The sequence below is a fragment of the Vulpes lagopus genome, chromosome 8 (genome assembly GCF_018345385.1).
Source record: "Vulpes lagopus strain Blue_001 chromosome 8, ASM1834538v1, whole genome shotgun sequence".
Taxonomy (NCBI): Eukaryota; Metazoa; Chordata; class Mammalia; order Carnivora; family Canidae; genus Vulpes; species Vulpes lagopus.
Window position 1 is genome coordinate 37919807 of NC_054831.1, and position 15330 is coordinate 37935136.

Below are 15330 nucleotides of genomic sequence, written 5' to 3' on the forward strand. Positions count from 1 at the left end.
TACCCCACACACTGCCAAAGTAAACTGGTCAAAATTGGTTGTTGTTTTTTTTCCTTCTTCCTCATTTTGTCATTCCCTGACCATCCTGACCCTGGATGGCTCTCCATGGCCTATAACCACTTTTTAAGAGACCCAAACAAACTACCAGCAACTCAGCGCTTTCTCAGGTATTTATCATATCTCGCGACCCTAAGTATTACACAATCCAAGGAGGGTTCCAGTGAGTAGTTCTACACCTGAACATGTGAGCTAGAAAGTACTTGTCAAAAAGATAGGGACTAGCAATTGCTTTAACTACTTAGCTGCCAGAATACTACTAAAGACAACTGAGTCATTTAAGTGTCACCTAGCCAGAAGCTTATCTTTTAAGGACAGGAAATGAGTGCTCCAATAATAGTGATAATCAGATATTAAGTAAGGGGAAAGCTAGAATGAACATCAAAATACATTTTCTTAAAATAAAGTTTTTAGAAAAACCTTTCCTAGAAAGAGGAAAAATTGTTAACAACTTTTCTGAGATTTAAAGCTTTTTTAAAAAAGATGTCATTGGCTAACAAGCCTTTAAAAAAATATGATTTTAAAAAATCATCTGGCCTTGAAAAGAATGAATTATTCTTTTTCTAATTTTCTAGAATTTCCTTTTCTAATTTTTCAGATTCCACATTAGAAATGCTCAGATAGTCTAAGCGATAAGACTTCCTGAGTATTCAAAACAGTACAAAGAAAATAAAATCATCGCCAATATCCTCACAATAAGGCTTTGGGGATCAGGCCATAGTGGCTGAACCAGGAGGCCTTCTGAAGTCTAAGGGAAAAGAAGGATTTGGACATACATTGTTTCCTTTGGGGGAAAAAATGAATTAATACACTGTCTATTTTTAAAGAAATAGTTTTGGGTTTATTGGTTAAAATAATGTTCACTATTCATCCATTCATCAAATGTTTATCAAGCACTTACTAGATACCAGATTCCATAGAAGGTGACTCTGGCCCTCCTGGAACTTACGATCTAGTTGGCAACATAGTCAGTAAGTAGTAACCCAGATGTAAAATCTCAAGTGTGACTCTCAAGTGTGACAAGTGCTAGGAAGGAGAGGCGTGGGAACCCCTCTCAGCTACAAAAAGGGATTTGGCCTAATGATGAGCGAGCACCACGCTCAGATAAAGGGTGGAGGAAAGCTAACTAGAATTTTTGTGATTCTGTATTCAAGTTTTGATTTGCATTATCAAATCTCAACTGAAGAGTCACAGAAGGAACCCTGGAAAATATGTGAACAGAATGAAAAGGTATCTTACCTAGAAAATTCCAGAATATTAAGAATTTCAAATGTGAGGTTTTCTCCCATCTACAGGAAGATAAGACAACGTCTTCTTACCCAAGGAAAAAACTACTCATCCTGCAAAATAGTTTACTCTCCCAATCAGAAACAAATTTTACCCTACAACTACACATCTTTTTCAAAATAGAAATTTTCTTGCAAACCTGATGAGATAATGGTGCCCTCTTCTGGCAAGAACATTGTTTGCAAACTGTGGAATATGCAAAGATGCTTCTCACAGTACAAATTTAAAACTAAAACACTCTTTTCAACATTTTATGAACTCTAATGTTGCAAGGGCATATGGAGTCAATGAAACAGTCAACAGACAGAAATTGGAAAATAAATCTTTTCATAAAATTGCACCAATCAAAAAAATCCTTAACCCTTAGAGAATTTGAAGAGGTGTACATAAAGAGATTACATGCTATAAAATGTTATATCAATAAAACTTGCATTCCTTTATAAATTGTTCCAGCTACAGCCTCTTGACTTCCTATAGCCAGGATCAATTCACTAATAAGGTAATGCAGAATGTCAAATAATTTGAGAGTTCTCCATGTGACATATACTATGGATATAAAGATGAATAATAGTGAAAGGGAATATAAGGGAAGGGAGAAGAAATGTGTGGGAAATATCAGAAAGGGAGACAGAACATAAGGACTCCTAACTCTGGGAAACGAACTAGGGGTGGTGGAAGGGGAGGAAGGTGGGGGGTGGGGGTGAATGGGTGATGGGCACTGAGGGGGGCACTTGACGGGATGAGCACTGGGTGTTATTCTGTATGTTAGCAAATTGAACACAAATAAAAAATAAATTTATTAAAAAAAAACTAAAAAAAAAGATGAATCAATCAGTCCATTCTGCTCAGGACTGACTGTCTAGTAAACATCCTTAATGACTGTATTATTACCAGAAAAAAATTAGTATGTTGGGCATCATCTTTACATTGCTTCACTTCTTCCCCATAATATCAAAAGCTGTGGTAAATGGTCATCAAGACAAAACAAGAAAAATATATACATAATATACATCACATTACATGAAATGAAAAATTCAACATAATAACAACTCACCAAAAAATAGCTTGAAAATTTTTAATTTTTCATTAACAATAGTATCTCTCTTGATGATCTGTTGATTGTAATTCTTTGGAATAGCTCACTTTTATTGAGTACTTTCTCTGCTCAAAGCACTAATTCTGATTACTTTACATATATTAACTCCTTTAATCCTCACATAAACCCTATGACATGCATGATAAGAAAACTGGGGCAAGCAGAGAAGTTAAGGAATATGCCTGAGAACAATGGTTGAGAAGGTGGGGGAATCCCAGGTACTGTGATTCTAGAGCTCCCCCATTCAACTACTCTATTTGTGTCTCTCTGGAAGGGGTGTGTAAACCATGAGATGCTACTCACAGCTTCTATGGTGACAGAGGTTGGTGTTCTTGTAGTAAAAACAAAACCAAGTTTCTTTACCCATTTCACTAAAGCTGCTTCATCTGTGAATAAAAAGTCTGTATTAATGGAGATTGACCAAATACATTAACACCAAATTTAATTTAAAACAGATTTCCATTCTCCAGCACTAAAATACCATGACTTTTTTTTTTTAATTTGGCTTTTTTTTTTTTAATCCCAATGCCCTTATCTAGGGACCAGAAAATATTCATGAAAGAGGAAATTTGGCTAATAGGCCTCTTTCATCAGGAATAAGATATATTTACCAGTTTAAAATCCTTTCTTAGTACTCATTATGATTTTGTTCTATTAGCCATTAATAGAATCATCACAAGATGTTGCAATGCCTTAAACTTACTCCTGCCTAGTGACTGGTTTTAACTAAATGTTCTATTGAACCCCAGCTCAGAGAGTGTCCCTCACCAGCCTCCTTATGGCAGCCTTTGAGGGTATAGGAAGCAGGAGCCCCAGAGCTACAGAGCAGCTCAAAACTGCACAGTACCATGAATAGCCCTGACCCATGAGAACTCTAGGGAAGGAGCAACACAGAAACAATCCAGGGATCAGGGGCAGCATCACCTCTTCTCAGGGTGCATCACAGTCGGGGTGCTTTAGGAAAACACAGTACCTACCTACCTGGGGAGGAAGCCTGGTAGATTATTTTATCTTCATCTCTCTCAGGAACAACAGTGTGGCACACGCATAATAGGGTAAGAAATTCCTTTATATAATCTTTTGTGGGCTACAAAAAAGGCACAAAGCTAATGAGTCTCTGCCAACACCAGTGACATAAGCGTTATATATAGTCTGCGATTAGTATCAACAGTGGGTTTTCACTTCAGGTACCCACGGAATCAGACAATGACTAAAAACCATGTCATGCATTCAAAATGTGTTTGTAGAGTGGCCACCAAGGCAGGGACAGTGCAGGGCTGGGGAGGTCTCAGTGAATAAGATGACCCTGCTCTCTTGGAGCCTCTGTGCTCACTGGGGCAATGGGTTTTCTCAAAACTGAAAGAAACAAAGAGGGCTTGTCACTGAGAAAAGAGGGGCATATTTGAGGTAGGTGATCAGGAAAACAAAAAACAACACATCGAAGAGATCATATTTAACTTCAGACCTAAATGGAAAGGTTAGTTGGCAGTGTTCGTTGACATGTGACTGTGGCACGCACAGTCAAAGGGAAGAGCACTTCAAAGGCCCCAAGGCAAGAAACTGAGTCATGGGTTTGTGAGCTTCAAGACAAGTGTGACTCCAGCATCTTGAGCAAAGGAACAATGACACAAAATGAGGTAGGAGAGAAAGTCACAGTAATGAGATAGGATTTAATCTGTAGGGGGTGGGGGTGCCAGTTCTCTGAAGGTTTTTAAGCAAAGGGAGGAAATGTACACCTTTATGTTTTAAAAGATCACTTCTATTTTTGAGAAGATTTCAAATCAAGTGGATAAGTATCTTAAAATTGGTTAAGTGAAGATCTTGGTGACATACAATAGTACCCAATAGCTTAGAAACATTTAGAGACTTTCTTACAGAGATTGCTACATGGTAAAATAAAATGTTCTTGTATAATGTTTGGATTCATTCGCACTAAGTTTAGCAACGCACGCGCCCCCCCCCCCCATGATAGCAGTACAAAATCCGATGTTTATGATATTAACATCAAAAAAAAATTTCAAGACTCCTTCCTGGCTCAGAAAATTATACCTTATGATAAACCATATAGATGTGTTAAAGTTGTGTAGCATTACCATTACCGTGTCAACTATGAGTGAAAATAGCAGACTTACATGACCATTCTCAAAGTTCTGCAGTAATGTTGGGTCATTAAATTCGTAGGACTCTGTGAGGACAGAGGGTGACAGACTGAGGAAGAACAGAGAAGATTTGCTGTAAATAAAAGTTCCTGATGGTACCAGTCAGCAATCACATGGATCTTAAGCAAACACACAGCCCCTTGTCCTGTTTTCAGTAAGTTACACTACACAGTATATAGAACTACTGCTGACCCTTCAACAACATGGGTAGGAACCGGGTGGGTCCACTAATACAGATTTTTCTTGTACAGTAAATGTATTTTGTCTTCTTTGTAATTGTCTTAATAACATTTCCTTTTCTCTAGCTTTATTGTAAGAGCACAGTATAATATATATATTTGTGTATATATATATATATATATATACACACACACAAAATATGTGTTAATCAACTGTTTATATTATAATCAGTAAGGCTTCTGGTCCAACAGTAGTAGCCTCTTAGTAGTTAATTGTAGAGTTAAAAGCTATATATAGATTTTTCAACTGCATGGGAAAAGTCAGTACCCCTAGCCTGTGTGTTATTCAGGGGTGAACTGTATAATAAATATTTTAAGTTCTGTCCAATTATAATCCTCTCAGGCCTCAAGTTGCAAAATGGCACTAGAAAATGCCTAAATTAAAAAAAAAAGAAAATGTCTAAATCTGTGTTGAATATCATGTAGTTTAAGACACAGAGTTTAAGACAGAGTAACTAAAAAAGCAATAAATCAAAGTCTGAATTTTGGGTTCTTTGAATATCACATGGGGAGATTTCTGGGAACTGCCTTTGGAGGTCTGGGACAAGGGACAGCTGTGTTATACATCAGAACTCTAGTACTGATTTTTTTTAAAAAGTCCATTGTGGGGGGGAAAAGGAACATGGGCAAAGTAGAAAAGAATGTTATCTAGTTACCTTAATTTTTTTGTATTGATATCACTTTTGTCTGACTGATTCCTGAGGAAAAATGAAAGAGGAAATATAATGGTTTTAAGACTGTAGCTATAAAATGCCTTAGTGAATTCTAGCCACATATAAAAGCAGATATAAGCCATATATTTTTAACAACTGCAATTTTTCATTTAGGTTTAAGTTTTAATCTCATTCAGTTATAGCTATGTTATTAGAAATTCATATAAGTTTTGAAGTAAATAAAGGCTAATTAATTTGTTAAGAAAAAAATGAGAATTTTCAACAGAGCATGGCAATAAAAACACTTACCCATATATTATACCTGCTATGGAACATTTCTTAAATTTCATAATATTGCAAGTGAGGGTTCCTGTTTTATCAGAAAATAAGTATTTTACCTAAATAAAGAAAAAATAAACATGATAAACAACATAAATATAAAATATATTTAGAGAGCAAAGACAAAATTAAGTTCTTTCTCTTGAAATCCTCAAAATATTTGAACTTTAAGGAAACAAGAAGTTCAATCTATAAGAATTCTACCTTTAAGAATTACACTTCTTTTAGAGATTCTATTCTCTGTTTTATACTACAGGTGAAATTCTATGCTAATATGCAAAGTAAATTTCAAGCCATCAAACCTAAGAAAATCAGAAGTTCAAGTTCATTTTTTTTGCCACAAGAAATTTCATCAAATGTCTCTTGAAAAAATTGAGATTTATAGACAGACAGATACACACATCCACACTCCAAAACCAAAGACACCATAAGAAAAAAATTACAAGCCAATATCCCTGATGAACATAGATGCAAAAATACTTGACGAAATATTAGCCAATCAAATTCAACAGTACATTGAAAGGGTCACACAACATAATCAAGTGGAATTCATTCCAGGGATACAAGAACAGTTCAATAAATCAGTCAATAGGATATACCACATTAACAAAATAAAGAATATAAATCATATGACCATCTCAATAGGCACAGAAAAAGCACTTCACAATATTCAACATCCATTTGTGATAAAAACTCACAATGAAGTGAGGCTTAGGGAAACAAACCTCAGCATAATAAAGGCCAGTATAACAAGCTTGCAGCTAACACTAAAGGTCAATGGGGAAAAGCTGAAAGCTTTTGCTCTATGATTGGAAACAAGAAAGATCATCTACTCTCACCACTTTGTTCAACATAGCATTGGAAGTCCTGTCCAGAGCAATTAGGCAAGAAATTTAATTTCTTCCACATTAAAAAGGCATCCAAATTTAAAAGGAAGAAGTAAAACTGTCACTATCTACAGGTGACATTTTACATATAGAAAATCTTAAAGAGGGCAGCCTGGGGGGCTCAGCGGTTTAGCAGCGCCTTCAGCCCAGAGCGTGATTCTGGAGACTCGGGATCAAGTCCCATGTTGGGCTCCCTGCATGGAGCCTGCTTCTCCCTCTGCCTGTGTCTCTGCCTCTCTCTCTCTCTCTGTGTGTGTTTCTTATGAATAAATAAATAAAATCTTAAAAAAAAAAAAGAAAATCTTAAAGATTGCAACAAAACCCCATTTGAATTAATGGATTCAATAAAGTTGCAGGGAGCAGCCCAAGTGGCCCAGCAATTTAGCACCACCTTCAGCCCGGGGTGTGATCCTGGAGACCCGGGATCAAGTCCCACATCAGGCTCCCTGCATGGCAGCTGCTTCTCCCTCTGCTTGTGTCTCTGCCTCTCTCTCTCTCTGTGTCTGTCATGAATAAATAAAATCTTTAAAAAAAAAAAATAAAGTGCAGGATATAAAGTCAACATACAGAAATCTATTGTATTTTGTTTTCTTTTTTAAAAATTATTTATGAATTTTTTTAAACAGACTTTTTTATAGCAGTTTTAGGTTCATACTAAAATTGAGTAGAAAATACAGAGTTATCTTCTGCACCCACACATGCACAGCCTCCCTTACTATTGATATCCTGCCCCAGAGTGGTACATCTGTTATAATGGATGAACTTACACTGCCTTATCATTATTACTGAAGTCGATAGTTTACATTATGGTTAACTCTATTTTTATTTCAATTTTTACTTTTATTTATTTTTCAAATTTTATTTAAATTCTAGTCAGTCAACATATAGCATAGTGTTGCATTTCTATACATTAATACATTCTGTAGCATGAACTACCAGAAAAAGAGGAATTAACAATTTCATTGACAGTTACATCAAAAAGAACAAAAAACCTAAGAATAAATTTTTTTTTTAAATTTTTTTTTATTTATTTATGATAGTCACACAGAGAGAGAGAGAGAGAGGCAGAGACATAGGCAGAGGGAGAAGCAGGCTCCATACAACGGGAGCCCGACGTGGGATTCGATCCCGGGTCTCCAGGATCGCGCCCTGGGCCAAAGGCAGGCGCCAAACCGCTGCGCCACCCAGGGATCCCCTTAAGAATAAATTTAATCAAGGAAATGAAAGACCTATACATTGATGAGAGAAAGTGAGAAAGACACAAATAAATGGAAAGATATTCCACATTCATGCATTAGAAGAATTAACATTGTTAAAATATCCATACTACCCAAAGCAAACTACAGATTCAATGTAATCCCTATCAAGATTCCAATGGTATTTTTCACAGATTTAGAACAAAATGTATATGGAATCATGAAAGACCCCAAATAACCAAGGCAGACTTGAGAAAGAAGAACTTAGCTGGAGGCATCATGCTTCTTAATTTCAAACTACATTACAAAACTATAGAAATCCAAATGTATGCTATTGGCATGAGAACACACACACAGATCAATGGAACAGAATAAAGAACTCAGAAATAAGCAATGCACCTCTTATCAATTAATTTAGAACAAAGGAACCAAAAATAAATGATAGGGACAGTACAGTTTCTTCAATAAATGGTTTTCAATAAATAAATGACGGTCTCTTCAATAAACTAGGCAACCATATGCAAAAGAATAAAACTGGACAACTTTCTTACACCATATACAAATTAACTCAAAGTTGATGAAAGACTTGAACAGAAGAACCTGAAACCATGAAACTAGAAGAAAACACAGGTAGTAGCTCTTCGACATCAGTATTGGTGATGATGTCTTGGATTTGACACTAAAAACTAAGGCAACATGGAGCGCCTAGGTGGCTTAGTTGGTTAAGCAACTGCCTTCAGCTCAGGTCATGATCCTAGGTTTGTGGAATTGAGCCCCACACCTTGTGCTCCTTGCTCAGCTAGGAGCCCATTTTTTCCCTCTTCCTCTGCCTCTCCCCCCAGTTCGTGTACTCTCTCTTGCTCTGCTCTCTCTCTCAAATAAGTAAATAAAATCTTTAATAAATAAAAAGCTTCTGGGAGGAGGGGCAAGATGGCGGAAGAGTAGGGTCCCCAAATCACCTGTCCCCAAAAATTACCTAGATAACCTTCAAATCATCCTGAAAATCTACAAATTCGGCCTGAGATTTAAAGAGAGACCAGCTGGAACGCTCCAGTGAGAAGAGTTCGCGCTTCTATCAAGGTAGGAAGACCGGGAAAGAAATAAAGACACAAAAGGCCTCCAAGGGGGAGGGGCCCGCGAGGAGCCGGGCTGAGGCCGGGGCGAGTGTCCCCAGGACAGGAGAGCCCCGTCCCGGAGGAGCAGGAGCTGCACCAACATACCCGGGCGGAAAGGGGCTCGCAGGGAGTTGGAGCAGGACCCAGGAGGGCGGGGATGCCCTCGGGCTCCCTGGGACACTAACAGGCACCTGCGCCCCGGGAGAGTGCGCCGAGCTCCCTAAGGGCTGCAGCGCGCACGGAGGGACCAGGAGCAGCTCGGAGGGGCTCGGGCGGCTCCACGGAGGGGGCTGCGCGCGGCCGGGGGCGAATCCAACAGCGCAGGCCTCAGAGCACAGGGGCCCAGACACAGCCCAGGATCCGGGCTCCCCCCGGGACAGGCAGAGGCCGGGAGGGCCCAGGACAGCAAGGACGCTCCTGCCTGGAGCTGAGCAGATCAGCGGCCCCGCCCCGGAGCCTCCAGGCGCTGCAGACGGAGAGCCCCGGAGTTACTGCGGGGGCTGACTCCAGGGCTGCAGAGCTGGCCCCGCCACTGCAGTTGTTCCTCCTGGGGCCTCACGGGGTAAACACCCCCACTGAGCCCTGCACCAGGCCGGGGCAGAGCAGCTCCCCCAAGTGCTAACACCTGAAAATCAGCACAACAGGCCCCTCCCCCAGAAGACCAGCTAGAAGGACAAGTTCCAGGGGAAGTCAAGGGACTTAAAGTACACAGAATCAGAAGATACTCCCTTGTGGGTTTTGTTGTTGTTGTTGTTGTTGTTGTTGTTTTTGTTTTGTTTTGTTTTGTTTTTGCTTTTTGATTTGTTTCCTTCCCCCACCCTTTTTTCCTTTCTTTCTCTTTTTCTTTTTTTCTTCCTTTTTTCTTTTTTCTTGTTCTCTCCTCTTTCCTTCTTTCTCTCCTCTCTTTTTCTCCTTTTCCCAATACAACTTGCTTTTGGCCACTCTGCACTGAGCAAAATGACTAGAAGGAAAACCTCACCTCAAAAGAAAGAATCAGAAATAGTCCTGTCTCCCACAGAGTTACAAAATGTAGATTACAATTCAGTGTCAGAAAGCCAATTCAGAAGCACTATTATACAGCTACTGGTGCCTCTAGAAAAAAGCATAAAGGACTCAAGAGACTTCATGACTGCAGAATTTAGATCCAATCAGGCAGAAATTAAAAGTCAATTGAATGAGATGCAATCCAAACTAGAAGTCCTAACGACGAGGGTTAACAAGGTGGAAGAACGAGTGAGTGACATAGAAGACAAGTTGATGGCAAAGAGGGAAACTGAGGAAAAAAGAGACAAACAATTAAAAGACCATGAATATAGATTAACGGAAATAAACGACAGCCTGAGGAAGAAAAACCTACGTTTAATTGGGGTTCTCGAGGGTGCCGAAAGGGACAGAGGGTCAGAATATGTATTTGAACAAATCCTAGCTGAAAATTTTCCTAATCTGGGAAGGGAAACAGGCATTCAGATCCGGAAAATAGAGAGATCCCCCCCCCCTAAAATCAATAAAAACCGTTCAACACCTCGACATTTAATAGTTAAGCTTGCAAATTCCAAAGATAAAGAAAAGATCCTTAAAGCAGCAAGAGACAAGAAATCCCTGACTTTTATGGGGAGGAATATTAGGGTAACAGCAGACCTCTCCACAGAGACCTGGCAGGCCAGAAAGAGCTGGCAGGATATATTCAGGGTCCTAAATGAGAAGAACATGCAACCAAGAATACTTTATCCAGCAAGGCTCTCATTCAAAATGGAAGGGGAGATAAAGAGCTTCCAAGACAGGCAGGAACTGAAAGAATATGTGACCTCCAAACCAGCTCTGCAAGAAATTTTAAGGGGGACTCTTAAAATTCCCCTTTAAGAAGAAGTTCAGTGGAACAATCCACAAAAACAAGGACTGGATAGATATCATGATGACACTAAACTCATATCTCTCAATAGTAACTCTGAACGTGAACGGGCTTAATGACCCCATCAAAAGGCGCAGGGTTTCAGACCAGATAAAAAAGCAGGACCCATCTATTTGCTGTCTACAAGACAGCAAAGGACACCTACAGCCTGAAAATAAAAGGTTGGAGAACCATTTACCAATCGAATGGTCCTCAAAAGAAAGCAGAGGTAGCCATCCTTATATCAGATAAACTAAAATTTACCCCGAAGACTGTAGTGAGAGATGAAGAGGGACACTATATCATACTTAAAGGATCTATCCAATAAGAGGACTTAACAATCCTCAATATATATGCCCCGAATGTGGGAGCTGCCAAATATATAATTAATAACCAAAGTGAAGAAATACTTAGATAATAATACACTTAACTTAGTGACTTCAATGTAGCTCTTTCTATACTCGATAGGTCTTCTAAGCACAGCAACTCCAAAGAAACGAGAGCTTTAAATGATACACTGGACCAGATGGATTTCACAGATATCTACAGAACTTTACATCCAAACTCAACTGAATACACATTCTTCTCAAGTGCACATGGAACTTTCTCCAGAATAGACCACATACTGGGTCACAAATCGGGTCTGAACCGATACCAAAAGATCAGGATCGTCCCCTGCATATTCTCAGACCATAATGCCTTGAAATTAGAACTAAATCACAACAAAAAGTTTAGAAGGACCTCAAACACGTGGAGGTTAAGGACCATCCTGCTAAAAGATGAAAGGGTCAACCAGGAAATTAAGGAAGAATTAAAAAGATTCATGGAAACCAATGAGAGTGAAGATACAACCGTTCAAAATCTTTGGGATGCAGCAAAAGCAGTCCTGAGGGGGAAATACATCACAATACAAGCATCCATTCAAAAACTGGAAAGAATTCAAATACAAAAGCTCACCTTACACATAAAGGAGCTAGAGAAAAAAACAGCAAATAGATCCTACACCCAGGCGAAGAGGAGAGTTAATAAAGATTCGAGCAGAACTCAACGAAATCGAGACCAGAAGAACTGTGGAACAGATCAACAGAACCAGGAGTTGGTTCTCTGAAAGAATTAATAAGATAGATAAACCAATAGCCAGCCTTATTAAAAAGAAGAGAGAGAAGACTCAAATTAATAAAATCATTAATGAGAAAGGAGAGATCACTACCAACACCAAGGAAATACAAACGATTTAAAAAACATTATGAACAGCTCTACGCCAATAAATCAGGCAATCTAGAAGAAATGGACGCATTCCTGGAAAGCCACAAACTACCAAAACTGGAACAGGAAGAAATAGAAAACCTGAACAGGCCAATAACCAGGGAGGAAATTGAAGCAGTCATCAAAAACCTCCCAAGACACAAGACTCCAGGGCCAGATGGCTTCCCAGGGGAATTCTATCAAACGTTTAAAGAAGAAATCATACGTATTCTCCTAAAGCTGTTTGGAAAGATAGAAAGAGATGGAGTACTTCCAAATTCGTTCTATGAGGCCAGCATCACCTTAATTCCAAAACCAGACAAAGACCCCACCAAAAAGGAGAATTACAGACCAATATCCCTGATGAACATGGATGCAAAAATTCTCAACAAGATACTAGCCAATAGGATCCAACAATACATTAAGAAAATTATTCACCATGACCAAGTAGGATTTTTCCCCGGGACACAAGGCTGGTTCAACACCCGTAAAACAATCAATGTGATTCATCATATCAGCAAGAGAAAAACCAAGAACCATATGATCCTCTCATTAGATGCAGAGAAAGCATTTGACAAAATACAGCATCCATTTCTGATCAAAACTCTTCAGAGTGTAGGGACAGAGGGAACATTCCTCGACATCTTAAAAGCCATCTATGAAAAGCCCACAGCTAATATTATTCTCAATGGGGAAGCACTGGGAGCGTTTCCCCTAAGACCAGGAACAAGACAGGGATGTCCACTCTCACCACTGCTATTCAACATAGTACTGGAAGTCCTGGCCTCAGCAATCAGACAACAAAAAGACATTAAAGGCATTCAAATTGGCAAGGAAGAAGTCAAATTCTCCCTCTTCGCCGATGACATGATACTCTACATAGAAAACCCAAAAGCAACCCAAGATTGCTAGAACTCATACAGCAATTTGGTAGCATGGCAGGATACAAAATCAATGCCCAGAAATCAATGGCATTTCTATACACTAACAATGAGACTGAAGAAAGAGAAATTAAGGAGTCAATCCCATTTACAATTACACCCAAAAGCATAAGATACCTAGGAATAAACCTAACCAAAGAGGTAAAGGATCCACACCCTAAAAACTATAGAACACTTCTGAAAGAAATTGAGGAAGACACAAAGAGATGGAAAAATATTCCATGCTCATGGATTGGCAGAATTAATATTGTGAAAATGTCAATGTTACCCAGGGCAATATATACGTTTAATGCAATCCCTATCAAAATACCATGGACTTTCTTCAGAGAGTTAGAACAAATTATTTTAAGATTTGTGTGGAATCAGAAAAGACCCCGAATAGCCAAGGGAATTTTAAAAAAGAAAACCATAGCTGGGGGCATCACAATGCCAGATTTCAGGTTGTACTACAAAGCTGTGGTCATCAAGACAGTGTGGTACTGGCACAAAAACAGACACATAGATCAATGGAACAGAATAGAGAACCCAGAAGTGGACCCTCAACTTTATGGTCAACTAATATTCGACAAAGGAGGAAAGACTATCCACTGGAAGAAAGACAGTCTCTTCAATAAATGGTGCTGGGAAAATTGGACATCCACATGCAGAAGAATGAAACTGGACCACTCTCTTTTACCATACACAGAGATAAACTCAAAATGGATGAAAGATCTAAATGTGAGACAAGATTCCATCAAAATCCTAGAGGAGAACACAGGCAACACCCTTTTTGAACTTGGCCACAGAAACTTCTTGCAAGATACATTCACGAAGGCAAAAGAAACAAATGCAAAAATGAACTATGGGGACTTCATCAAGATAAGAAGCTTTTGCACAGCAAAGGATACAGTCAACAAAACTAAAAGACAACCTACAGAATGGGAGAAGATATTTGCAAATGACATATCAGATAAAGGGCTAGTTTCCAAAATCTATAAAGAACTTATGAAACTCAACACCAAAGAAACAAACAATCCGATCATGAAATGGGCAAAAGACATGAAGAGAAATCTTACAGAGGAAGACATAGACATGGCCAACATGCACATGAGAAAATGCTCCGCATCACTTGCCATCAGGGAAATACAAATCAAAACCACAATGAGATACCACCTCACACCAGTGAGAATGGGGAAAATTAACAAGGCAGGAAACAACAAATGTTGGAGAGGATGCGGAGAAAAGGGAACCCTCTTACACTGTTGGTGGGAATGTGAACTGGTGCAGCCACTCTGGAAAACTTGTGTGGAGGTTCCTCAAAGAGTTAAAAATAGACCTGCCCTACGACCCAGCAATTGCACTTTTGGGGATTTACCCCAAAGATTCAGATGCAATGAAATGCCAGGACACCTGCACCCCGATGTTTCTAGCAGCAATGTCCACAATAGCCAAACTGTGGAAGGAGCCTCGGTGTCCATCGAAAGATGAATGGATAAAGAAGATGTGGTCTATGTATACAGTGGAATATTCCTCAGCCATTAGAAATGACAAGTACCCACCATTTGCTTCAACGTGGATGGAACTGGAGGGTATTATGCTGAGTGAAGTAAGTCAATCGGAGAAGGACAAACAGTGTATGTTCTCATTCATTTGGGGAATATAAATAATAGTGAAAGGGAATATAAGGGAAGGGAAAAGAAATGTGTGGGAAATATCAGAAAGGGAGACAGAACATAAAAACTCCTAACTCTGGGAAACGAACTAGGTGTGGTAGAAGGGGAGGAGGGCGGTTGGTGGGAGTTAATGGGTGACGGGCACTGGGGGTTATTCTGTATGTTGGTAAATTGAACACCAATAAAAAATACATTTTAAAAAAAGAGCTTCTGCAAAGCAAACCACCAACAAAATGACAAGGTAACACAATGAATGGAAAAAAATATTTGCAAATCATATATTTGATGAGGGGGGTTAATATTCAAAATACATGAAGAACTTTTACAACTCCACTACAAAATAACAATCCAATTTAAAAAATAAGAGAACGTCAATAGACATTTTTCCAAAGAAGACATACAAATAGCCAACAGACACATGAAAAGATGCTCAGCATCACTAATCATCAGGGAAATGCAAATCAGAACAGATAACCATCAGAACCATAATGAGACATCACTTCACACCTATTAGAATGGTTATTAACCAAAAGACAAAAAATAACAAGGAGCACCTGGGTGGCTCATTCAGTTAAG

The 15330-nt window shown here is 39.0% G+C and overlaps 1 protein-coding gene across 1 annotated transcript in view; it reads right to left on the reverse strand.

Annotated features, from left to right (window-relative positions):
• Positions 1-15330, reverse strand: part of LOC121497691 (phospholipid-transporting ATPase IB-like) — a 176956-nt gene that overhangs the window by 114830 nt on the left and 46796 nt on the right. The window contains exons 14-18 of the mRNA XM_041767439.1: positions 5801-5889; positions 4573-4648; positions 3422-3527; positions 2744-2826; positions 1297-1346 (exon numbers count right to left, since the gene is read on the reverse strand). Of these exons, the coding sequence (XP_041623373.1) occupies positions 1297-1346; positions 2744-2826; positions 3422-3527; positions 4573-4648; positions 5801-5889 (404 nt within the window). The remainder of the gene's footprint in view (positions 1-1296; positions 1347-2743; positions 2827-3421; positions 3528-4572; positions 4649-5800; positions 5890-15330) is intronic.